Here is a 26,347-nt window from a genome sequence, read left to right as displayed (position 1 = left end):
AGGGGAGGGGAAAAATGCTGGGTTGTTTCTTCCTGTCAGTGTCTGGTCAAGAGTCTGTCCAATTTTGTGGGATAGTCGGTGTGATTTGTTGCTCTGATGAAAGCCAACCTGGAAGAGAGCGCAGTGCAGCACAGCTGCTGCTCCTCAAACACAATCAATACGAGTTTGTTGGTTTTCTCACACCGAGCAGAAAACTGTCATTTACTAAACTTTATTTTAACAAGATGACACTTTTTTCTTTTTTTTTTTCATCTGCATTAACACAACAGTAATCCAACGCTGGCCCCTTTAATTGAACCGTTAAATCAATAACTCCGCTATGTTGGAAATATTGATTAGCTGCATTATTTGCAAATGCAGCCTTGAAACACTGGAGGAATATCTATTTTCATTCTGCCAGAGGTGCGCAATATATTGAATCGCAGTGTCGATATCTGTAATGATGGGATCGCATAGGACCGCTCGGATGCAACATTTGGTCGGATATTTTATTTAACGTTCCTTGAATGCAAATTCTGCTTGCCAATAATATATATTGGCCTGCTGGATGGTGTTTCACTGATCTCAATGCTCTGCTGACATGATGTATGTTTTACAGTCGCTGAGATGCTGAAGCCCATAAAGAATAAGTAAAGACATTGTACTAAAGAAAAGACAGGCAAGAGTTGGGAAACAGTATGTTTACCCTAATAAATATCATCTTGCAATATTAAATAGTACCACAATTCCCTGTTATGATCCTGCAATAAAATAAATTTAAAAAAAGGTTCCAAAGTACAAGACTTACACTTCACTCTCTGATGCTGAGCCTGATACGCCGTTTTTCGTCGAACGGTAACCCACTTAATACGTCAAGGTTTGCATCCTTTCCTAATACATATACTTTCTTAGTTTACCATGTTCTTTTTTTTTGTCATTCTGGTTGTAATGAGTTGTTAATTCTCCATTTTTGATTTGCACCAGGACTTTATTTTTGGGCTGGGAGTCCGACGAAAACACATAACACGTCTAATTTTTCTGTACACCTCTATGAATTATGCAAAATGCATCCCTAATGTTTTGGCTTGGCCGCAGGGTCATGAAAAAGTTTCTGCACGTGGGACACAAGGTCAGCTGCCACCTTTGTGTTGCATGAACTGACCCAAGGCTGTGCCTGGAAGCTACTCTACTTTGTAGCTGTGCGTGAAAGAGTAAGGAGAGGACATTTGCATGTGTAGATATATTTGTAATTCTCCTCACTAATTAGTTCTGGCCATCTGAACCACCCACTCTCTCTCTCTTTCTCTCTCCGTGTCACAGACCCCTTTTTTCTTTTTCCCCTTTATTTGTCTGACAAATTTGTCATTTGGTGGAAGCTCCCTCATTACCCCAGCGCTGCCTCAGTGTGCCGTCTCTCTCTGACTCTCCACCCTGAGCAACACATAGTGCTATATTTCAGCTATTTCCTTGTAGCGAGGGGATGATTCACCAAGCAGCATCCCAGTGGAAATATAACTAATTTATTTGGTCATAAAAAAAAATACCCCATGTCCTCGGTCCACAGCTCTTCTGTTTTTCCACACTAATGCACACATTGGAGTCATCAAATGTATGATGTTGATCACATTTTAGAGCCCTAATATTTTAAGTCTATTCATTTTAAATATCTGGTACTCAGCTTAGTGTTCCTGATGTTGTACAGCAATAGGTTTGGTTTGGTTATTAATAAGTGCCAAAGGCTAAAAATGTTAACAAAGTTAGTAATTTAGATCAAAATTACCAAGTCAGGCACCTGCACCACCTGATTATGAGAAATCAATAGCAGAAAATCCTCTGTGTGGCATTGTAGACTAGATGGAGTAAATTTGAACATTGATGTTCTCAAACATCAAATGGGGAATAAACACAAACAACTTCTCTCCAAAATGTAAACATTTAACGAAATACTTCCAGGTAAAATACTTTAGTAAACAAACTCTTTAACTGGACTAGCAACATTCAACTAAGCTGACAAGTGAAAATGAAATAATAATAATAATAATAATAATAATAATTTTTTTTTACCTGTAAAAAATGTCTAATAAGACGATACAGTGATGTCACAGTTCAGTGAAAATATGTATGTTTAAGAACCAAAGTATGTTTCTGAAAGGTCACAATAAATAACAGCTGTAATGCTTTAAAACAAGCAGTTTAAATGCAACGCTGAGGGGGAAATAAAACAAATTTTAATAAAGTAATGTTTTAAAAATGATTTGCAAAAGTAAAAATCACAAACATTTTGGACAATCGATTCTCAGTGTTGTACGAACCTAGCACTCACATCGACTGACTGGATGACACGATGGACTACCAAGATGGTGGCTTGATAATCTTTATGAATCGCAGGATGGCAAACAAGTGGCAGACGTGATGATGTCAAACCTGGGATTAGCAGTTCAGTTTAGCAAAGACGGAAAGTAGCAGATGTGGTATTTAGCACGTCTTGAAAACCCCTTTTCTGTCTACTATGACTACAGCATAAACAGAATAAGTTGAGTGTTAAGCACAGCATAAACTAACTGTGGTTGGCGTCTTAGCGTTGGCAGAGCTAATAGCGTTAGCATTATCAGCTGAGATAATGGACTCAATTCAACAATTGTACAGGAAATATTCAGAAACATTTAATACAGGTGAATGAGAGCAGAGGAATGTAAAACAGAATAAGATCACATTACTGGCCCATCTGTGCTTAAATACTTATTGAAATAAAGTTTGAATCACCGATGGCCTCAGCTGCGGCTCGCTCTAGGCCTGCTGCAGGCCGACACAGTTCAAGCAACGCAATGAAAAGAACGACGTTTAAACCGTTTTATCCTAAGCTGATTTTCTCTGCTCACACACGTAAATCAGTCTGATGAACGGAGGAACCGTGGCGGTCACTCTCAGTGTTGGAGGCGACAGGCGAGCAGAGCTGCACTTCCTATCCCGTCTTTGTCGACCTAATCAGAGCCACTGACTTTTCTTTACGAATCTGTAATATTTAAAAAAAAAAAATCCAAACAGTTAGTTTATTATTATAGTTTATAGAAAAAACATAAACAGACCCTACTTGGTAAATACCTGACCTATTTAGGCGTAGGACGTTACCGCTTTCCATGTTTGGATTCGAATCTGTTAATTGTGCCATGCAGTGTAGTGCTCCTTAATTTGTCTCCCACATTCTGTCTCAAACACACACCTACTCACTGAACCGAGCGTCTGCCCTTCACAAAAGCTTTTTAATTATCTTTCATTGATTTCAGGCCTCTGTTAATCTCAATCAAAGATCCCGCTAATAGCTTTGAAACTGAAAAGAGGGGAAGGGGAGAATAAATCATTTTTGAATTAGTGAAATCTGACTGCAATTTATTTTTACAAATTGAAAAGACTAAAAAAAAAAAAACTGCTAATTCAATAAGACCGTGTGATAATTTGCGAGAGAACTGAGCATTTATTATTTCCGTGGAGTAGTTTATGTATTTTTTTTTTCACTTGTTCGTTTGCTTCTGGCAACATGGAGTTAATGATCTGTGACATGTCTTCTCGTACAGAAGGAAAAGCAAACTTTTCCACTTTTTGTCTTGTTGCAGCCACAAAATGTAGTTAATATATTTTATCTGAGGTTTGTGTGTTAGTCCAATTAACAGTAGTTCATAATTTCAAAGTTAAAGAAAAACATAGTACTTCTAAAAAATATCCATCGCAATTAGCTTCTATCAGAATTCACCTAATTAGTAGATACAGTCCTGTAGGTAATTTAATGGTGATACAAATACAGCAGCCCAAGCTAACTAGCTCCACAGATCCACAACTCTGGTGGGAGCTAAAACGTCAAGGTTTTGATCGAAGTGCATCACGGCCCAGTCAAAGCCTGGAGCTAAATCCCATCAAAAACACAAAACTCTTGTTTTGCTCCTACAGTTATTGCTAATTTTTCATCAAACAAAGTACTTAGCCGTACATTCAAACAAAGCTCATCCTTTCAGTCGTTCCATCAGCCTCTGAAACACACATCTAAATGTTCTGTTATTCATGGATCATGTACAAGTTTTTTATTTTCTTTTTTTGGGGCGCGAATCCGTTTCTGTGCTGTCAGGTACATTGTCACTTGTTTAAACTCGACGTCTACCATGACAGCCCTGTGCTGTACGTCTGAGGAGCTGCATGTCTGTCTGTCTGTCTGTCTGTCTGTCTGTCTGTCTGGGTTCATCTTGTACAACTTTGAGTTCAACATTATTGACTCGCTTGTTCGTCACGTATCGAGTTGAGGGGAGAATGGAGGATGAGGTGGTAGAGCCAAGTTAAAGAAGAGATGTCTGCGTTTGGTTGGCAGGCACACATGAAGGTCCTCCAACGCCGATGGAGAAGGCAAAAGAAAAAAAAAAAGTCGGTGTGCGTGTGTGTGTGCTCACTTGTGTGGAAAATGAGTGAGGGGAGCATCTTTTCTCTCCCCCTAACCCCGTTACTTAGCAACAACTGTACTGTGTCGCCACAGAGACAGACATGATGATGTCACCAGAGATCAGAGAAAGCATGTTCTCCAAAACACAGTGACACGAATCCACTCATCAGCACACAGACACCAAACTCACACAAAGAAACACCGACACAAACATGCTTCATTGTTAGTTATTAAAGATTTGAGCTACAAAATAACTTTAAATGCAAAGTTAAGGCAGATTTTATCACTAAACTGTTTGTTCAGTTTTCTTGGGGGGGCGGAGGTGGAGGGGGGGTTGCTCTGGGAAAATACAGAGGCATCACCATGATGAGAGGCCTGACAGAGCAGCCATAGAGCCAGAGGAGAGAAGATATCAGGTAGTTTAGGGCGGGGCTTATGGACACACTTCATAAGACTGCAGCATATGAGTCGATGTTCAGCGATGGAATCATAAAGTAGATCCTGGAAGCCAAACCACCCAGACTATATAATGACTAAACAGTACAGACATCAGAAAAAAAGGGGCTTGCAGTGAGAAAGGTGAATTTTGAAATGATAGTAACACACTTGAGTGCCTCGTCAGTATGGGACGACTTACAGTTTACTGAAGAAATTGTTTTAACTCCAGAAAGAACTCCTTTTTTTTTTTTTTTAAATCAACTGCATCAATACTGTGAATTTCCAGCTTTGCAATCTTAGAGACAGAAAATAAAATCCATCGCACTTTTTGTTCTATTTTTTTATTCTGCCAGAATAAAAAAGTAATAATGTCCCTGGACCAGAGATCTGTTTTAGGTTTTCAGAAGTGCAGAACAATTTTGATTCATTTCCATTACCGTATTCAAATAACAGCCAGAACCGTATTGGTGTGAAAGTCCAGTAGCTGCTCCATTCTCTACCAGATTTCAAGTTTTCCATCCCATTGTCAGAATGAAAAGTACTGTGAAACATTTTTACTGAATTTTTCTCTCTTTTTTTTTTTCTTCTTTTCTTCTCAGATACAAACTACAGACCAGTCTGGTTGGCTGGAATGTCCTGAAGGAACGGGCCTGACCAGTGTGCTTCAGGATATTGCCGAGTCCAACAGGTGCGTCTTTCTGATGCTGATTCTTATTTTTATCCGATCTTGTAAGGTTTATTGGTTGAAAGCTGAAGAGAAAAATACAGTGGCATCTGGCAAAAAGTGGAATAAATGAAAGAATGAAAATGATGTCCTTCAAAACTCCAGTGGTCTGAGAAGGTTTAAAAAAAAAAAAAAAAAAGTGACTCGGGTAAAAGGTTTGGCAAACTGTAATTTTAACAACATTGCGATGTGAAGTTGAGTCACAGCTGCAACTCTTGTGGGACGTTCATGAAACTAGTGGAAAAACAAACAAGTTGTAAATTGTGGACGTCTTTGTCCCGTGCTTAAGAGAAGAACAGAGAACGTTGTGCAAAGACGGGGGGCTTGCAGAACCACCATGTTTTTTTTTTTAGGAAGGTTCTAATTGAGAAACTTGGATCTTGTCATTCAGTTGGATTTTGTTTTTTTACATCCATCTAATGCTGCTGCATTATCCCATATCCAGTAAATCCAGTAGCCTCTTTGGCCAGGACGACGCAGGCCGACATGCTGCAGAAATGGTTCCAGAACCAATTGAAGAACTCGAGGTGTCGATGTTTTAATTATCACGATCACAGATTGGTAGAGAACTTGTGTGATGTTCTGGGTGAACCAGTTTGGCCTCTGTACAGACACATTCTCTTTGCCTCAAACCAGTTTGCGGTGCTGGAAAACATACCAATTAACAGCGTGGGCAGTGTAAATATTTGTAATAGCACACATCCAGAGGAATTAGCCTTCCGTTCAGCACAGCAGCTCTTCTCCGATGCGTTTCCGCATAACTGAGCCCGTCCAACCTGTTTCTGAGAGCGAGTCGTCGTTTCCTTAAGAGCAGTTCTCATCTGTCGACGGCCGTTCATGAACCTCTTCCTCCTGTGTTGCTAAGTAATATTTGTGCTGTGAAGCCTACGCTACTATTTCCCCAACTCATTTCAAAACATCTTTACTGTTGAAAAGGCTTCCTCCTTTTCAACAGCTGGACTTCAGAATCACTGATGTACGTAGCGCGTAGCCGTAACGTTGCTTGGTTAGCGTCACACAGATTCCCTTACTCGTAACCCAGAGTTGTTTTTGTTCTGTCTAAAGGTGAAATGCCTGTCAACAGGCTCTGTTAGCTCAGTGTTTGGCCTGCTGAGTCGCCTGTCCGGCCCACTCCTCAGAACAGGTCAGACCCTACGAGAAGCTTTAACCTCCTACTCACATAGTTTCTTGACTCACCGTTGACTGAAACATATTATAGGTTTGCTATTGCAAGAAGCATGAAAATAAACCTATTTTCATGTGTTTTGCCCTGAAAATGTATTCGAACCCCTCGAACTTTATCCACATTTGGTCAAGTTACAACCTCACACTTCGTTCATTTTTGAAGAAACATTGACGTTACATTGGCTTAAGTGTTCTTGGCAATAAAAATCTGAAAAGTGTGGCATGCATCTGTAATCAACAGGTGCGTTTATCTGTTGTACACGGTGAGGAAGAGATTCGTGCCCCTTTTTTCTGTCCTGTATAAATAAAACTCTTGTCAGTTTCAGTAGAGGCCGAGTGTGAACAGCAATTTTCAAGATTTGCCCCACAATTACAGTTAGAGTTAATCTGAGCTATTTTGCTCTAGCTGTGGTGGTACCATTTAGAGTTGTTGTCCTGCTGGAACAAATGGATTTTATTTAAGTGTATCAGAGTAAAGAGGTACAAATGCACACACAACACATTTCAGCTGTTTATTGTTTTTTTTTTTGTTTTGTTTTTTTTTTGTGTGGAAAATTTTAACAGTTTTCTCCAAATTCATTGTTACAAACTAACGTGTCACATAAAATCCCACCAAACATGTATCTGAAAACTTTTTTTGTTCTTTTTAGCACAACATCTGTTCCTTTAATGTATGTCAGTTATATCTTTCACATCTTGTCTAAAACAAAACTCACTTTTCTTCTTGTCAGAGCAGAAAAGGACAAGAGGTCAGATAAAAAGCTCACAAAACAGACAGAGATGTAAAATACTCTTTCACTAGTGAACTTATTTTTGGAGCTCTTTTGACGAAAAAGAAGAAAACTTCAGTCACATAGCAGAACACGATTTATTCATACACCAGTACTGATTGTGTAGTTATCAATAACCAACATCTGTAGGGACAAACGCTGGCTACTGCTCCCCGTCCAACGTGTGTGTTCCCATATGTGCACCTGCATCCCCGCACCAGCCTGCTTTTCATGAGTGTGTGGGCTGAATGTTTGCTCCCTCTTTGAACCGAGGGTTTTCTCACTATAGCGACCATGCTCCCTTTGATCCTTTGATGTATGAGACCAGCGACCTCTCACACACAAACACACGCGCGCACTGTGCCGACACACACAGGAACACAATTAGTTACCCCCCCCCCCCTCCTCCTCCTCTGCATCCAGATTGTGTCTCTCAATCACACACAGATCCTGCCAGATCAATATTAAAGGTGTATTGTTGGTCTGCCATTGAGGCTCCTCTTACTCGACCCGCCCTCTCCACCTCTTTTCTCCTCCGCCGCCTCTTTTATACATCCCCCTCCACCCCCCACCCCCTTTGTCGCCCTCACAGCCCCGTATCTCCAGCATGCACTGCCCCTCTCCATTTCCCTATTTTCCTGACCTCCTCTCCTCGCCTCACTTTCCCGTTTCTCTGGCAGATGAAAGCAAAAATCAGCTCTCTGCTTTGAAGTGGCCGAGGCTGGCGCCCTCCCACCCTCCCACCCCCCATCTAGGAGTAGGGAGAGGGAAGTAGAGGTTTTTAGGAAAAAAGGGGTAGGAGATGAGAAGAGCCATGTGGACAGAAGGAAGGGGACAGGAAGAGGTGGGAGAGGTTTTAATTGAGAAGATGAGAGGAGTTTGGACAGCGGCAGAAGAGGGGAAAAGACGCGATTTGGAGGGAGAGCGGAGGTCGGGGCCTAGATACTAATGATGTCATTGTGCCTTTACCATGGCAACCTGAGGAATGTTTTTTTTTTTTTTTTTTGTAAACCCTCAAGCCCGACCGTCTGCAGAGGGAGGGGCGTCACTTCAGCTCCTGAAGAAAAGCCTCGAGTCCCCTCGCCCCCCTCCGAACCTGATCCTGGCTCACCGCCACGTTCAGGTCGGTCAAAGCCGTCGCTAATGCTGAGGCGCTCTGATGTCCGCGCCGACAGCAAACTCAGCGCGCGGGACCAAAAACGCTCCTTCTGTAAACAACTTTGTCTAATTTTTGGGCTCAAACTTCGTGAAGCAGCTGCAGCAGAAATGTGCTGCAGAAATCTTTGACGTTCAGCAGCTGTGGAACTATGACCAGACCAGAACCAGAAACAAACTAAAAAAAGAAAACAAAAGGGTGGTGGGGGGGGGGGGGGTTTGGGGGGGATTTTTAGTAAGGTCCTGACAATATGTTCCAGAAACAAGTGAGCATCAAAGGGCACCATCTGCTCAGCTGTGATCTGCCCCCCTTGCTGCTACATGTGGTGCGGACAATGCTGAGTGTTGCTCTCATAATTTTCCTTCAGTTTTCTCCCTGTAATGTGAGAAGCTGCTTATTGTTTATGCTGATCATCTAAAACCTATAAATGCAGAGGAATCGACTCGATTGACCCTTACTGATGGCCAACCAGGTAGTGAGGCATAATGAGGTTATTTGAAGGGAGAAAATCTTCTAAGACATGTCAACGACTCATTCAGGCTGCCAGACGGCGAGAGAGAGCATGACTTTCTAAAAGCTAGACATATTACCTTTCAGGTTTCGCTGTTTTATACTTTTCGGCCTCAGTCTGTCAGGCAGCAGAGCATTTTAAAATGCTGGTAAAGTTAAGGTAAAGATCTAATTTCTCGAGGGAAACGCCAGGAAAATGTATTACTGTGCTAACAATATTAATTACTTATAAAAGATGCCAATGACAGTTTAAGATTCCAGCCTCTTTTGCAGAAACTCCTCTTTCACATATTTGTCATGAACAGAAATATGTTCCTAATATAAGTAGGAAGATTGGAAACGAATATTTCAGTCCTGCAAACATCATATTATATTTGTAAATTAAGGGTGGCCCGATCAGATATACTGAAAATCAGCTGAAAATTAAAACTAAAGCCATTTTTAGCTTGGCTGTCGCTCCTCGTCCTCTGCGTAGCTGCATAGTGTGTACTTGCTAGCAGAACGTGTGAGGATGTAATCAGTGACCAAACTCTGCAGCTTGAGCTCACTCACTTTATCCAAATGCCAAAACTTTCATGGGTTTGCGAGGCCTCTGGGGAACGTTTTAATTAGATCAATTATGAGGACGGTAATTAAGTTAAGAGGCGTGAGCGGACCTGTGGAAATGAATCTGTGTGAGTTTCTTCTTTTTTTTTTCTTTTTTTTATCGAATTACTGAAATAATTGAACTTTCAATGATATTGTTGCTTATAGATACACCTGCATTTGGAGTGCTTAGTGGATGTGTGAAACCATGTTTAATTTTTTTTCCTATTCATTTCATCATGTGGCTCCAAGTCCAGATCAGTGATTTTGTGAAGCATTTTGTGTCTGAGCCGTTATGTTGAGCTGACGATGGATTTTCTGAAAAATCTTCAGTGTAGAGCTGACTGTGTCGACTGAGGACTTTATTCAGTCATGTTGCAGTTAGAATGTTATCTGTAAAACTTTATGATTTTGATACAGATGCAAGTAAAAACAGAACAAATGTAACGTAGTTGATTATAAGTGCATGTGGAGCAGACTATTATTCCATTTTGCTCTTCTGTGCTTTATAAGGTAAAACAAGCATACAGTTATTGAGAATACACTATATATGTTAGATAAATTCATTGTTTCCGTCTCCATTTTGAGATTATGAAAAAAAAAATTATTTATATATATATATATATATATATATATATATGTATATATAATTTATTTATTTTTTTTTCATTTTAGGTGTCCTGCTGATGTGGCTACACGGGCTGCAGAGATCCTCCAGGAGCTCTCTGGGTCCTAGACGTTTTTCCGTCATTCAACCTTCGGTGACCCCCGAGTGACCCCAACAGTAACGGCATCTTACCGTTTCTAAATCCAGTACTGATTGCTCCCTCTTAAAGTCTGTTTGTTTTGGGGCTACAGCATCCTCAGAAAGTAGGATTTTTGTTTCGCTGGTTGGATTTGACGTTTTGCTTGTTTTAATAAATTTGTTTTAATAATTTGAGTCTCAGTCAGCAGCTCCTGTATGCTAAGATCTTTACGCGCCACCAAGTCACGCGGTTCGGATATCGGTCGTTCGTCGTGACTCCCTTCATCCAAAAATTGGATCAGTGATGGTAAAGAATATTGCTGTGTCACCAGAGTTGACAGCTCATTTGAAAACATCCATCAGTCTGCACAGGATTACATCATGAGCAGTAATTTGGGCTGTCACATGCATCACAGCGCTGACCTTGGAGTCTATTTAGATGCTCCCATTTGGCTTTAATGACAGAATATTGACTCATTAGATTAGCCCTCAGCGTGGCCACGCATGTATGTGTGTGTGTGTGTGTGTGTTGTGTCAGTCAACGATGACTACTTTACTCTGCCTCTACAGCACAACACTCAGTTCTGCACGCAGACATAAATGAGCTTAGATTAGAACAGACCTGTGTTCATGTTGGCCTCTTCTCACAGGAGAGTCTGTGAAAAATGACTGGGATTTCATTTAAAAATATAAATACTTTGCACTTTGTACGTTTGGAGTGTGGACGAGGTCAGACGCGGTAATACAATCTGAGCACAAGCAACACAGGCGAGTTCATCTATTAATGACAGCTGTGCAGCGAGCTTTGGAAAAAGGATCTGCCAAGTGTGAAATCCAAGTGTCCACACACACACACACACACACACACAGTCACCTGCAGTTTCACAGGGCATCAGTTCAGCGTCAACGGGAGCCGGAGGCTGCGGACGGCTCACAGCTGCGTCTGCTGCTGTTGCACGACGGAGACTTCATCAGGAAAGTGAAATGGTGTTTAAAAATAACTCGGCTGTTGATGTTGCGACAGAAAAATATACGGAAAACATGAGGAGAGTTTCTAATCGGGCAGAAAAAAGTATGACGGTGTATTAGGGCCATAGTAAATAGAAAATACACTATAGATGCATTGTAGATGCAAAATCTCAGATTTTCTAGAAAACAACGTGAACATTTCTGAGTTTCAGAAGTCAATTCCCGGTCAGTTTCTATTACTCTTCAAATTTCTGAGTTTTTTTGGATAGAAATTTACTCCACAATGGCTCCAATACACCATCGTACAAAAAGCCCAACTGTTTGCAGTGACATTCCTAATTACAGTGTTTACGTAATTCCCATACAGCCTGAAAAAATGGAATTTCTTTTTAAGGACAATTCTGGAAAAAGGAAAGTAGTGAACAACACTTGTAGTGGTTACTCCTAATTCTACTGTGCTGTTTCCACTCACCGCACTTTGACTTCTCACTTAATTTCAAGCTTATTCAGATTCATACATTTAAGTGCATTTCCATCAAGTAGAACATTAATGTAAATCTACAAGTTGGAGGTTAATTATCTTTTTACAGGATGTTTCCCCCCAATAAACCAAATGAATCAAGAGTTTGGACCCGTTACAAAGCAGCTTTGTTTTATTTAAGAGTTTGGAGTTAGTGATTTGTTTTCTCCAGGTATTTATTTACATGCTTCAGATGAGTGAAGTTTTTATAAATGATGTGATCTCAGGATCACTACAGTCTCTCCTCTAGTTGACCTCAGTGTGCCGTTTAATGAATTCTTACAGCAGGGTGAAATTATTGCATCAGTCAGTATTTTCAGAACTTGGATGTTATTTCTATGGCCTTTGTGTTGATGCCAGGTCTGTGATGCAGCAGAGTCACAACAAGAAGTTTTCCAACTTGAAGCCGAGTTACAAGTCTGAATGATTGTACTGGTCTCACCTGCACAAAAACACCTGTGAATCTGCCAATTAATCTGGAAAAGTACAGACCATCGACATCAAAATGTGTCTTTCCCAGAGAATCCTTTAAAAGATTTGAAATGTTATAAAGGCGGTGGTGCTGGATAAGTGAAGGAGAGTTTGTCCAACTCACTGAAATGAGACAGACACGTGGGTGAAATGACAGTCCGTTTTATTGTTTCAGAACACAGCAGGCTACAAGCAACCAGCGCCTCACTACTTCACCCCTTAGTAACAGCAGACCAATAGGAGCACGTCTCCACCCCTGTCCTTACAGACACGCCCACCCAGCTCGGTCAGCTAACCCCCTTTGGAACAGCTGGGACACGTCGGTGTCCTCCTTTAAAGCAAGAAAATAGCTCGATATTTGGACCATGATTTCCAATTCATGTTTTTTTTTCTTTGTTTTTGTTTTTTTTTGTACAAAAGCTACACAATGTTACACTTGATCATTAGAATACAATTCAACTGATTACCTTTAGTGTTTGGACACCATTTAAAATCTCATCCAGTTCTTTTGGATGGAGCATCACCACTTAGAAAGAAAAACAAAAAACACTTAGACTTAAAATACAAGGGAGTAGAAAAAAAATGAGTATCATAATGCAGAAAAATGAAAAAGCAAGCTAAGTTCAGTTTGTACCATTACAGACTTAAAACGGAATAAAAAAGTAAAACAACCCAAAGTATTAAAAATGAAAAAACAATACATAAAAAAGTTGTTGGGGGGAAAAAAAAAAAAAAAAAAAAAAAGCTCATTGAGATCAAAATATGTGTTTCGTGTCAGGATTGAAGTCAGCCTTCGATGAAGCCGAGAGACCAGAACCGAACCGCACTAAAAAAGAAAAAAAAAAAAAGAAAAAATCTACTTTGTCCCAATGGAGCTCCTGTAGACAGGAAACTGCTTGCTGTTGTTGAGTCATCTTCAGGCACTTTCTGAGACCCCGCCTCCTCCATATGGGCGAATCACGATGCAGGTTCATCCAGATCACATGATACAGCTGGAAGGAGAAGAAAAAAAAAAAAAAGACGTTCAAGGAGAGGAAGTGGAGGCTACTGGGTCTGGTGGAGGACCACACACAGAGATCAAACGCCACATCACACAGCTTCAGAGCGGGAGCCGTCCGGACATGCAACAGCCAGAGTGAGCCTCCTCCTCCTCCTAACATTTATCTGGGATACTCCCCACTGCGCTGCTTGGAGAAGGCTACAAAGTGGAATGAGAAGTGGGTCTTACCTAGTAGAAAGTGTAGTGTAATGGTGGTCTTGGTATTTACAGGTCGGTATCAAACCAGGCCAGTTGGTTTGAGTCGCCAGGTGGAAGGCCCTCTATCAGCTCGGGGGCGTGGCCCAGGTCGGGCAGCCCTTCTACAGGTGGGTAGTCCTGGCCTGGGTGGTGTCCTCCACCCAGATCGTGGTCCATCATGGGCTCCATGCCCATGGCGTCCCCTGCGTAGCCCCCAGAGTGGAAGGGACGGTAGTTTGGGTCTGGGGGGTGGGGGAGGGGGGAGCGAGGGCGAAGGAGAAGCAGGGGAAGCAAAGCAGCTGTTAGAAGCATGTTAAAAACCACGCAGTCACACAGTAGTATGATCATTTCAACAAAACACTGCACAGCAACACAGGTCACCCGCCGGCAGGCTACACGGTGGCTCATCGGCCCACGTGTGGAAGCGATTCAGGCCCAGTTTATGCTGCAGTTTACTTGGTGCCGCGGCGGCTGGATGGTAAATGAGTTCACCAACATTCAGCAAGTTTGGAAGCAGAAACGCAAATAAGACCCCACAACTGTTCCCTCTAACTGCTGATAGGTAAACAGAGCAGCAGGCTCTAAAATTACTGTACACACCCAGGTAGTTACTGACGTCACACACCGAGCTTTAAAAAGTTGAAGCTACTAAGATTTCCGCCAAACTTTCCTGTAGATCTGAAGTGAGACCAAGTAGGTTATGAACTCAGCTGCGCTGACGGGTTTGTGCCTCTTTTTCGTGTGAAAGTGTTGCAGAAGCATCAACCAGAGAAGGTAACTCACCATCTTGTCTGTAGCCCAGAGGCTCTCCCTGTGCTCCGATGTCCAAACCCAGGTCTCCGGTCTGTGGAAACGCATAAAATGTGTGAACAAAGAAGTAGCAGTCTGAATGATAAGGACCATTATGAGAAGAAGAAAAAGCTGCCAGTACCTCATTCCAGGACATTGCTTCCGTCCTGAACAGAGAGCTGGTCAGCTCCACAGACAGGCGCTTCTTGTAGTCTTGAGGTTTGTCCTCCGACATGCGGAACAGAACTGCTGCTGCGTATGTTGCTGGGGAAGGACAAGAGGGTCGGCTTTAGAAGGACCTGCTGCAGCTTTAATGATTACATTTTCAGCACTCTGGGACAAACACTACCGTTGCTAGGGCAGGGCGATAAATTGATTTGGCCCCATTAACCAAATTTTAGATTTTTGGGAAATCTGGATTTTCGCTTCACCAATTGACAGAGTGCCGTGAGCAGCTAAGGCCGCCATCTTTCTTGAAGAGCGTTTTTTTTTTTACTTCTTTTTTTTACAGCTTCTATTTATTTGGCTTTTCAATTCAGATCAACTCTGATCAAATATAAAAGGTCATAATTAGTTGGTTTCACCCTTTTACCCCCCCCCAAGAATTAAGTCATGAAGTCAAATTAATACAAGAATAAAGTCTGATTACCAAAATAAAGTCATAATAGTAAAACGAAGTAGTAATTTTATAAGAACACCAACAGGAAAAATAAAATATTCAAGCTTTTCTTCCCCCCTCATTAAACAAAAATTACATCTATATTCTGTTAATATGACAACAGGCCTCGATACTAGTCACGGACGGGATGATTGAATTAAAAGCCGCTTTCAAAAAATATATTTTGTCTTTTTAGAATAAAAATAATTTTTAAAAATCAGAAACATATGAAAAATTTTAATAGAAAATAATTTAAAAATCTGATTTTGTTTTTAAGCCACATCACCCCGTCTCAATAGTCTCTATGGCTCGTTATATGAAGTAACCTTTTGCATTGATTTAGTATATAACCAGTTAGGTGGCTGTTTAAATAAAACATGATGAAGAAATGATAAGCAGTCGTTCCTCCTCTGGACATACCAACTCCTTCGTTGCGGCTGTGCAGCAGCTCTGTGAGCGGGGCGCTGGCTCCCTCGGCCTCGATGGCCTCTGCCACCTCTTTGTCCTGGGCCAGCTCACAGAGGACGCCTGCTGCGACGCGCTGGATGTTCTCAATGGGAGAGTACAACAGCTGCACAGACAGAAACTCACAGTCAAATTCATTCCTACCTCCACGTTTTAAAAAAACAAAAAACAAACAGAAGACATACCTGTACAAAGAGTGGGATGGTGTTGAGGCCTCTGATGACCACTCTGTTATGGAGATCTCTGGCCAGGATGTGAAGTGCTCCTGTGCAGCCCTCGACAATCTCCTCCATACGGACTCCCTCCTGTTAACACAAACACTCCATCAGGATTGGGGTAAGCCCGGCACCGCCTGCTCATCCTGCCCTCCACAGGATGTCATTGGGGCTCTTATGGCCGCTCTGCAAGTGTGCGAGAGCTTATGGAGGCTCATCTTGGAGCTATGACGACGGGAGTTTAGCGTGAGCTGCTCTTACCACAAACTGCTGCTGTGTGCCTCCCATGCTGGTGCGTCTCTGCGTGTCCTGGTGGGCTCTGACCAGCAGCTGGACCAGCCTGGGGATGGCGCCCTGCTCCCTCAGGGGGGAGTGGTTGGCGGGGCACAGGGCTAGGTTACGGATCAGACCCACTGTAGCCTGATGGGAAACAACACGGCATGTTTAAGATGTACGAGCTCCACTATGGAATTAACAAAAACCTCAGATATAAATCTAGGAAATGCTCATTACATATTTTAAACATAAATTAAGAGCAGGAGCGTGTGCTCGCTTACCTTGATGAGGGGCCAGTGTGACGGTGGATGCAGTAACTTGACCACCACAGGCAGGCCGTAGTGCAGCCGCACGGCATTCTGGGCCATCTCGGCGTCCTGATGTCGAGACGTGAGATGGCGCAGGGCGCAGATGGCTGGCTCTGTGATGTCTTCTCTGTCTCCGGCCCGCAGCACCGTGCGAACCAATGCCTCAATGCCTCCAACCTGAAACGCACAACGCAACAGACGAACGGATGAGGCATGAACAGATTACAGGTTTAGAGAAATTCATGCACAAAAACAAAAATGTTGCTGAAAATTAGAGGGAGATCTTAGTGACTATAGGAATGAGTAGCTGCGTTTACATTACAAACGTGAGCAAGACTCTGCTGATATTCCACTAATGTTGAAAAAAACTATTTCGCAATTGCGGCGTTTCCATTAAATGAGAAAAGCAACTGAAACCACACATGATCACGCTACAGGTCATTTAAAAATCACGCCGCCTTGTCATCCTCCTTCTACCACTTCCTGTTTTCCCAGAAGTTTCTCAAAAAACACTCATTTTGATACTCCTGGAAAACCAGCTCATCCAAGCACAAAAACGTTATTCAAAACTGCAAGTTTTATTTGAAATTGCCATGTTTCCATTACGCAAATTAACTTTTGTCGTTCCAATTTGCATAATTCTATGGTCAGTGGATACGCATCAAGTGAGTGACTGCAGTTTATTAAAGATGTGCAAATGAGGCCAGTAAACTGAGTGTAATCTCACCTGGCAGACCATCATTTTGTTCTTATAGTTGTTACAGGTCAGATTAGAAAGGATCCCAGCAGCACAGGTCACCACGTTGATGTCATCACTGCCGAGCAGCTGAACCAGAGTTCCCAGAAGACCTTCCATTCCCTCCTGGAAAGCAAACAGAAGAAAACTTAAAGACGCTGGGAACTTCAGATGAGGAGAAAGAAAAATCATTCTAATCTTATATTCTAATAAAAAGGAATCCTGGAACTATGCAGTCTTGTGTTCGGTCAAACAGAGTTGCTGCAGCTGCCCTCACCTGTTTGGTGGCGGCATCTGACAGGTTCCTGAGGGTCCAGAGACAATTCTGGACCAGTCTCTGGCTTGGATCTGTCAGGTGGAGTCCCAGAGCCTGCATACCTCCTGAACAGACGCACAGTGTTACATATGGAACGGCCACTCAACATAAACGGTTCCTTAGTGTTAAAGACATACCAGCTTCAACGATGGCCGGTTTGTTACTGGAGCACACCGACAGAACCTTAAGGACGCGGCTTGTGGTCCACAGGAGCTTCTCGTACGTGTAGGTCCTCATGATGTTGACCAGTGCTTGGGGGCCACCGCTCGCCAGGATAATCAGCTTTACGCCAACAAAACCAGGTTAGGCTCTTTCACAGCTGCTCTGACATGTAGCTTCCTCCCTTTGACCCCTTCCTCACCTTGCTTTCCTGGTTTCCGTAGGCTAGTATCTGCAGACAGTCGGTGGTGATGGCCAGGAACTTGACATTGGTTTTGCTGAGCAGAGCCACCATTTTCTGAAGACCGCCGGCCAAGCGGACGGCCATCTTGGCTCCTTCTTGGTGCAGCAGGAGGTTGTGGAGGGTAGTGATGGCGTAGAACAGGACGGAATCAACCGGCGACCTGCGGAGGAGAAACCGTTCGGCTACACAAACTCGACGAGTTGGGAGACATTTGCAACCGGTGGGAATCATCCCTGCGCCGCCTACCCGAGCATTTTAACTAGAGCCGGTATTCCTCCAGACTTAAAGATGGCCAGCAGCCCCTCTCTGTGGTGGGACAGGTTGTGCAGAGCTCCTGCCGTGCAGCGGGCCGTCTCCATGTCGTTGGTGTTCTGCATGGTCCTGACGATCGCAGAGACCATCTGAGGGGAGCGCATGATGGCGTGACGAGAGGCTTCCTTCTTCGAAAGCTGGTGGACCATCACTGCTGCTTTGTTAACTACCACCTGGATGGAAGATGGAACCATGTCATTTTGATCATTTTGTAAAAAAAAAAAAAAAAAAAAAAAAAGCTCTGGGATAGAGCTGATTTTATTGATTAACTGAATTTTTGGTTTTTGAAGATTTACTTCTTCTTAAAAAAAAATAATTTAATCCAGAATTCAGAGTGCTGAATGCTTGACAAGCGTTTTTTACAGCTTCCATTTATTTAAGTTTTGTATTTAGATCAACTCTACTACAATTTTTTTTTGAAGAAGTCATGATACAAGAATAAAGTTTGAATAATATGAAAATAAAATCTCATTATCAGAAAGAAGCCTTTATATTTGAAGAATGAAGTAGTACATCTGTGAGAAATTTTTTTTTTTTTTAAATATTGTCTTTTGTATTTTTTTAATGACATCCCTTCCTTGTTATATGTCATTTTTTAATGACATATTTCTAAGCCACATTTCCCAGCCCTAATCTGGACCAGGCATTGCTGAGGATGATGACCTGGTCCTCGTCGTTGAGTAGCTTGGTGAGTTCCGGTATGGCTCTGGTGGCGAGCTCGGCATCATCTTGGTAGTTGATCAGATTGACCACGGCGTGTTTGAGCATCTGCGACGGCTCCGCCAGCCTCTGGACGTTGGTGGGGTTCGTAGCGTCGTACTGCGTGGACGGGATCTGCATGCCCTCCTCCAGGGTCTCTGGGAACATGGCCGCACGCACCCGCTGAGCACGCGTCATGGCGTACTGACTGTCTATGTCTAGGACAGAGAGAAGGGATGTTTAATCAGTCAACGTTGGCTTACTTTAACCATTGCTTCCTAATCGTCTACAGGGAGGCAGAGAACAGGTGAAACCTACCTTGTACTTGGTCCTGGGAGAAGTTCTGGTTGAAGCCCTGCTCCCACTCATACAGGACCTGGTTGTTGTCCAGGTCGTCCTCCTCTGGATTGCCTTTCCCGCTGAGGGAGGGAGCAGTTGTGGTGGCCCCTGAATGAATCCCTGAATCCAGGTAGGACTGCTGCTGCCAGTGGCTGACGGCCGCCTTGCGGTCCGGCTCCATGGCCATGTCCAGTTCCATCAGATCAGCTGAGGAGACGCAAATTCAGCCACCTTTAGAGTCACTTCACCAAACTACATCTGGCCAAACATTCAAACTGAACTCGGTAGACGAATATTTGTGCTCAAGAACAGGCCTGTCACAATGAAATTCTGCTGGATGATAAATTGTCCCAGAAGTTATTGCGATAAACAATATAGTTGTTTTGAGACCGTTTTCAAGTTATATAATAATGCAAGAAAACATTCTCAAAGATCAAACTTTAAATTCTAATAAACAATACCGGAACTGGAAGATGTTTGAAATATCCCAAATAAAAAACGGAAACAAAAAATAAAATCAAATATGAAGACTTCTGTCATCTGGCTCTTTGTAGGAAGAGAGAAATAGAAAAATAAATCATCCAAATGGGACTTATTGAGTTTGTTTTAATTTACTGTACGATTATTTGATTTACTGCGACAGGCCTACTCAAGAACATCAACAAAAGCTCGACAACTTCTACAATTGTGCAAAGATGACCCGTGAACCCAAACAACTCACCCTGGGAAGCCATGTTTCTTTCTCAAACCACACCCAACACAGCTTCCTGATCTGCAGAGGAGGAAAAAAATAAACAAAACAGTAAATTGTCAAACATTTCTACTTCCATCTTCACATCCAACATCCCTCAAAGAGGAAAGCAGCAAAAAAAGCAGCTGAAATTAAAGATGATATTAGTTCAAAGGAAACCGCCCAGAAAAGTGACTTTATAGTGTTTTCTTTTTCTGCCTCCTCCCTTTCTTGGGTTTCCTCTTCCCGTTTCAGACAGATATGCAAACAGTTGCAGCTCGCACACAAAAGCCTCCATTAAGGGCAGCAGCTACCAGCGAGGAAGGACGAGGGAAGTGCAGCACTGGGTGGAGAGAGGAGGCAACGGGAGGGAGGAGGGCGCTCGCATTCCTGAGCTGGCTTTGAAGCCGAAACCACACACTGCTGGAAAGTAAATACTGGCAATGGCAGGAGAGGTAGAGCAAGCAAAAGGGATTAATTTAGCAGGGGAAAGGGGGCAAAACTGAAAACGGGGCATTTTCAATTCACATTGGAAGATAAATGTTATGACAGAAACAAAAAAGTTGGAGTAAAGACAAAATGTCTACAAAGGTCTGTCAAAATAAGAAAAGTTTGAACCTGTGGAGTCTGTACACGTTCAAAAACCATCATGGGAAAATTAACATGACAGTAAATGGGAGAATAAATGCGCTCTTGCTACAACATGCTAGTCTGAACGCCCCTTCAAATTAAAGAGGCGCCATATGAGAGACGAAAGGAAAAACGCATTTAAACAGATTAATGAGACAATAAAACGCAAGTACATTTCCTACAGCATACAAACGCAGCTACAGCTTCTACCCGGTACAACAGAAACACAACACAGCCCAAAACAGCAAATAAAGTCGCTCGGTTCCAATCTATTCGCATGTTTTTCCACAGGTTTACAAGTCAGGGTCACATTGCCACTGTAAAGACTAAAGCTTTGGGTTTTGTTTGTTTTTTGTAGACCAGATCAGGAAATTGTCTCATTTCATCATTTCTCATGCTGCTTGCCACCAACTCTACCAGCCATTACTTTAACTTGACCAAAAACTCTCAACATTTATAAAAAACAGCACATGTGAGGAGACCAGCAATGAGCCAAATGACAACCTATGAAGTTTTTTGTTTTATTTTTAATCAGGTATTTTTGAACACCAACATGTAACATCAATATTTATGAACCTAAACTGAAGCGATTTAACTGAAGGTCTGGTTTAACCAGAGCTTTGAAAACACGCGGGACAGGAACCTGTGTAGAAAACAAACTTACTGTAGACTTTAATCAAAGGAAACAACAGGCTCTGCTGTGGAAACAACCTCTGAAGCACTCAAAGAGGAAAACCGGTCAGTCAACACAAGTAGAGTTTGACTCCTACAAACACCGGCAATCTTGTGTCAAAAATCACAGTAATGACTAAAATGACAGGATATTCACAAGAGAGGAGGTCTAGTTTCTGTTTCAGACAATTACAGAACAAGTCCCTCTAACTTTGCTTAATCACATGTAATTAAACCACTTGTAATTTTCCAGGAGACAGACGGAGGTTTTCTGGGGTCTGTTGCTCATCCCCTCTTTTACACCCACAGGAATGAGAGCGCAAATCATTGAGACACACAAGATACACAGGTACAACTGTGTGTGTGTGTGTGTGTGTGTGTGTGTTTGTCCTGGTGGCGACCCAACGACCTCTAGAGATGGATACCAGTCCCCAGCATCCTAACAGGATAAGAGACGACTGATTGAGCTCCTCTTGTTTTTCCTCCTTTAAAAAATTAACTTCAATTTCGAGTGAATAAGTTGCTAGTTTGAAGGCACATTTTAGCTCAGCAAACCTGGAAACAGGACAAGGAAAAACATTCATGTTTGTCCTCTGGTGGCAAAACTCAAACAAGGAAAAAACAAGGGAAAAAAACTATCCTCTGTAGAAATGTGTGATATCTGAACAGTTTAGGAGCAATAAGTGGGTTTTGTTGTACTGAAGCAGTAGCGTGACCAGCAGCAGTACTTTCTCTCCGCTGCAGCTGCCTCTGGAACAAGTGACAAATGCTGGCAGACCTAATTTCCCTAATCTACCCTGCATCTCTGAGCCAACACATGGACAACTAAAATAATGTTCCATCCTCTCGGTCCAAAAAAAAAAAAGAAGAAAAAAAAAAAAGCCCTGCGGTTGCTACGTTTCAGAGTGCCGTTGGTCAGTAGTTGAAATGTAACAGTACATGCAAAACTACAACAGCATCTTTTGACTATTACGTCAGTGCTCCTGTCTGGCAGGAAAAAGGTGTGGCTTTAATCATTTAAAATCCAACAAGAGCTTGATTCTATTGAGTCCAATCGGCCGTTTATCAAAGTACAAAATCCAGGAAGAATTGAAACAAACGCAACTTAAAATCCTGTCTGCAGCTGGATTGAGAGCCACCTCTGAGTGTCTGACTAAACAACGCATCTGTTCCAGTATCTGGTGAGAACAGCAACACATGGAGGAGCTGATTAAGCCGAGTTTATTCAAATAGAACAGAAGCAGCAGCTAACTACGGCTTTATTACTGAGAGGCTTTAAAAAGTTTCCGTTTTAAAACAGTCTATATTTCCTCTCAGATGGTTTCTAAGTTTTTATGAGATCTCAAATAGTCCTGGAGTGTTGCAGCCATGCCCCTCCCCCACCAGTTGCTGCGCAATGCTGGTCATTCTGGCTAAAAGAAGGCTACAATATTTTCCAGAGGACTAGAAAATAAATACTCTGAAAGAAATGTATCCTGTTGGAAAACATGACAGAAAAGTTGTGGTAAAGTGGCGCCACTCACTCTCATTCACACAACTTTGTTTTTAAAACTCTAGTTGGCAAAAAGATTTAAAGTAAAAGTAATTAAACATTGTTACACGTTGAAAGTTTCCCCAAGAAAACTTGCTAAGCCCAGTGGTTGGGTGCTAGGGCAGTCGTGTTTTTGAGTAAAACAAAATGTTTAAAGTTGGCAGGAAATTTTGAAAATTTCACTTGATAATTATGTGTTATTGAAAGATTGGAAGATTTATACCTGAACATTAACTATAAAGTCTTAAAAAAATTGCAAAGATTTAAATAAAAAAGCAATGCTTAGCCTGGTGGGGGCACAAGTAAAGCCTGGTGGCCCGCCAGGCTTATAATACAATGAGGGGAAACCCCACGCATTTTCACTTGAAAATTTTATCCCAGGTTAATCCTGGACAGATCAAAACCTAAAAGGAAAAAGAAGAAGGTGGGGGGGGGGAAAGTAGGAGGAAAGACAAAACAAGCTACTAAAACAGGACAGGCACAAATTTACTCTGTAAATGTGAGTTTATGAAGCTCAACTGCAGCAGATATCCAAGGAGAAACTCCACCACCGTAGTTTTGCCGGGTGACTAAAAGAGCCAATCTTGAATCACCTCGAATTAGACGACGACTGCTGTTTCCAACCATGAACTCAAAATTGGCTGTTCACACGCCATCCTCCCGGCACTGCCGGCCTGCCCTCGTATAACCCAACGCAGTCCTAACCAGAGCCACATGCCTCATACATGCCTGGATGCAAATCAAACATACAATCGAAGCGCACACAGTGGAATCATTTATGATTCACGCTGGCGGTTTGAGCGGTTCGTTTAATCTGGCTTAGAAAACGGAGTTCCTCCTTTATAGATGAGCAAAAGAGAAATCTCTGGATTTTGACCGAGAGACAATGTTAAAGTTAAACAGTAAAGATGAATTTAAAGAAGAAGAAAAAACTTGTTACTGCAGGGCTTCTTGCTTTCTGTGTGCGCTGCCACAAGAATCTGAACAGTGGGTTACTTTGAAGCCATATGTGAAATCCAGTATGTAGCGTTGTGCCTGGTGCAGTTAAAAGGCGGATAATTAAAACCAGATGCACGTTGCCCGACACAGCAGCCACTAGAGGGATGATCTGTGCAGCGAAGGGAAGGAAAACATCACCTTTAGCTGTGCTCGGCTGGGCCTGTTAAGCAGCTGTCACAGATATGAGTGTAGATTGTGCAACTATGACCTACGCATGCCGTGCGACATGTCAACAAAGCCTCAGTCCACTTAGAGAAACAAACTTTTTTTTTTTATGCAAGTCAGGTGCAACACAAGCTGACTCACAGCACCACAGATGCAGTTTAAATGCTTCCAAACTTTAATGTGCTGCAGCTCAACTTTGCTGACGAGTTACAGCGTTGATGTAAAATTTAAAAACGAGAACAAAAAAAAAATGTGTGTTGGGTTTTCAAATCAGTTACTAGAACATTCAAAACCTGAAAACAGACTAACAAACTGCAAAAGAAGCTCCCTTTTAAATTAGTGCTGGGCTATGTTCAAGTGAGCCTTGGGTAAATTACCGCAGGCTAAATTACATTTCTGTCCATTTGGCCTGCAGACTTTTGTGGTCAAATTTTACAACCGTTTCCCTGGCATGTAGAGGCATAAAAAAAAAAAAAATTAATAAAAAAAAACAACAACAAGCATGTGATTATTTTCTAGGGGTGGGAAATGCTGTACTTGACATTAAAAAAAGCATTTCATATCAGGACAATACATGAGTTGTATCCACCTACATGCTACAGAGACAAATGAGTTTCTTCTGGAGAAAACACAGAGTCGATACCTCCAGATGAGTAAATGAGCCAAAGTAAAACCCATTATTGGCAAAAGCAGAGAAAAAGAAGCAGCCAAAGGCTTAGCCGGCTAAAGTGCAGGGTCAGCAGCACTCAGTACTGGCTGCCAAACACCACAATGAACCAAATGCCTGCAGCCGCTGCAGAGTCGTATTTTGTGTCTCGGCTGCAAAATGCTGCATAGCTGTGGACACAGGACAAACGTCAACGGGGCTCGCACGAAGAATCCCTTTCTGATGCTGGGAGTTCTCAAACGTAGCTTACACACACACACACACACACACACACACATATTAGTTTTTATTTGTTTATGCCTCGAAAGTCTGCCTCAGAACCAGGTGGCAAACACTAATCACTGCCTACATCTAGACAACACTCAGTAGCAGAGGAAACAGGAAACCCTGCATTGTTCCGGTAATGACAAGACCACTGGAAAGGTGGATCGTCTCAAAACAAGCCACCTACGTTTCCGTCTGAAAAATTTCTGTGCATCATCAGAAAAAGAGAAAAAAAAGAATAAAAAAAGTGTGTTGACGAGACAGCAAGTTTGATCGACTTTTTTTTTTTATTCCATTGTGCAACCTGCTTGGGGATTTCTCTGATGAGCAACACAAACACAAAAGACAATTAAACATTCTAAAAAAGTCTGAATAAAACACATTAAATTAGCTACCACTTGATTTGAAATTGATCATTTTAGTTGCCATGTTCAACATATGCACCTAGCTGTACTGTATGAAAACATTTGAGGTATCCTTGGCAATCTTTCAAATCGTGTTTTTGTTCATTTTATAAACAAAAACACTTTAGTATTTGAAAAAAAGGTAATATTACTACTAACTTCAGTGTATCTCAGGAACTCCTGACAATTAATCCAAATATCTCCATCTACATTCCTAGTCTTAAATTCACACTATAGCTTAATACTAACTCTTAAACTGATGCATTAGGACAGGTCTCATCCCTAAAGGCCTATTTAAAGTAAGCAATATACCAGACAATGATCAAAATAGGTAGCACAAGTACACACACAGGAATGTACTAATGTGCTTCATACTTGCCTTTTAATTTCTTAACACTGCAAGTCATATCTGAAACCAACACACGTTCTGAAACCAGTTCATATCACTCTATATTCTTCATATTCTAATGAATTATTCAGATTATTTGTCAAAAAAAATCCTCAAATCTCAGTCGTTTTTTTTATATATATATATATATATAATTACATGCCACTGTCAGGAAGCGTCAGCGTCAAAGCAGGTAAGAAACGTCCCCTGGTGGGTTTGAATTGACGCATGAACGTCCCGCGGCAGACGGCTCCGCTGAGGACAAGTGGGAAGGTGAGAAACGGCAGAAACCGCAAAAGAAAAAACAACAACAACAACAAAAAAGCCGAATGGGTCGAATTCGGCTTTTTCAGCCCCGGAATATTTACTAAAGCCCCACCAACATACACCAGAACAATGTGCAAGCCGCCCCGCCTCTTCTCCACAGCTGCCCCCGACTTTCTGCCCCAACACCAGCGACTCAAATTTCACACTCAGGCTCCTCCTCGTCTTCCTCCCGAAGCACATCGGCTCCGAGGAATTTTGTAGGTCTTTGTTTAAAAGGACGAAAGGGAAAAAAACACACACACACACGCTGACCCAAGACTTGCAGTCAGACTAAAAAAAAAAAAAAAAAAAAAAAAAAAACCCAAAAAAAATTTTTTTTCACTGATATTGCAAAAAAAAACA

The 26,347-nt window shown here is 42.1% G+C and overlaps 2 protein-coding genes across 4 annotated transcripts in view; one reads left to right on the top strand and one right to left on the bottom strand.

Annotated features, from left to right (window-relative positions):
• Window positions 1-19,307, top strand: part of ulk4 (unc-51 like kinase 4) — an 88,474-nt gene extending 69,167 nt beyond the window's left edge. For 2 of the 3 annotated variants that reach the window (XM_015038070.1, XM_015038068.1), the window contains 2 exons: window positions 5,440-5,528; window positions 10,446-13,058. In XM_015038070.1, the coding sequence (XP_014893556.1) occupies window positions 5,440-5,528; window positions 10,446-10,506 (150 nt within the window). In that variant the 3' untranslated portion in view covers window positions 10,507-13,058. Of the gene's footprint in view, window positions 1-5,439; window positions 5,529-10,445; window positions 13,059-19,181 lie in introns of those variants that run through there. The other variant, XM_015038069.1, reaches the window with a different exon arrangement.
• ctnnb1 (catenin (cadherin-associated protein), beta 1) overlaps window positions 13,239-26,347 on the bottom strand; it is a 17,322-nt gene continuing 4,213 nt past the window's right edge. The window contains exons 2-17 of the mRNA XM_015038075.1: window positions 19,950-20,000; window positions 19,208-19,435; window positions 18,854-19,107; window positions 18,125-18,363; window positions 17,837-18,038; window positions 17,613-17,757; window positions 17,437-17,540; window positions 17,151-17,285; window positions 16,397-16,600; window positions 16,101-16,259; window positions 15,810-15,929; window positions 15,580-15,730; window positions 14,644-14,765; window positions 14,496-14,556; window positions 13,704-13,954; window positions 13,239-13,467 (exon numbers count right to left, since the gene is read on the bottom strand). Coding sequence (XP_014893561.1) covers window positions 13,740-13,954; window positions 14,496-14,556; window positions 14,644-14,765; window positions 15,580-15,730; window positions 15,810-15,929; window positions 16,101-16,259; window positions 16,397-16,600; window positions 17,151-17,285; window positions 17,437-17,540; window positions 17,613-17,757; window positions 17,837-18,038; window positions 18,125-18,363; window positions 18,854-19,107; window positions 19,208-19,435; window positions 19,950-19,962 — 2,352 coding nt within the window. The 5' untranslated portion in view covers window positions 19,963-20,000 and the 3' untranslated portion in view covers window positions 13,239-13,467; window positions 13,704-13,739. The remainder of the gene's footprint in view (window positions 13,468-13,703; window positions 13,955-14,495; window positions 14,557-14,643; window positions 14,766-15,579; window positions 15,731-15,809; window positions 15,930-16,100; window positions 16,260-16,396; window positions 16,601-17,150; window positions 17,286-17,436; window positions 17,541-17,612; window positions 17,758-17,836; window positions 18,039-18,124; window positions 18,364-18,853; window positions 19,108-19,207; window positions 19,436-19,949; window positions 20,001-26,347) is intronic.

Source organism: Poecilia latipinna, unplaced genomic scaffold, assembly GCF_001443285.1.
Source record: "Poecilia latipinna isolate Pla-1442-1.1 unplaced genomic scaffold, P_latipinna-1.0 Scaffold428, whole genome shotgun sequence".
Taxonomy (NCBI): domain Eukaryota; kingdom Metazoa; phylum Chordata; class Actinopteri; order Cyprinodontiformes; family Poeciliidae; genus Poecilia; species Poecilia latipinna.
This window is presented reverse-complemented; position numbering and strand designations above follow the sequence as displayed.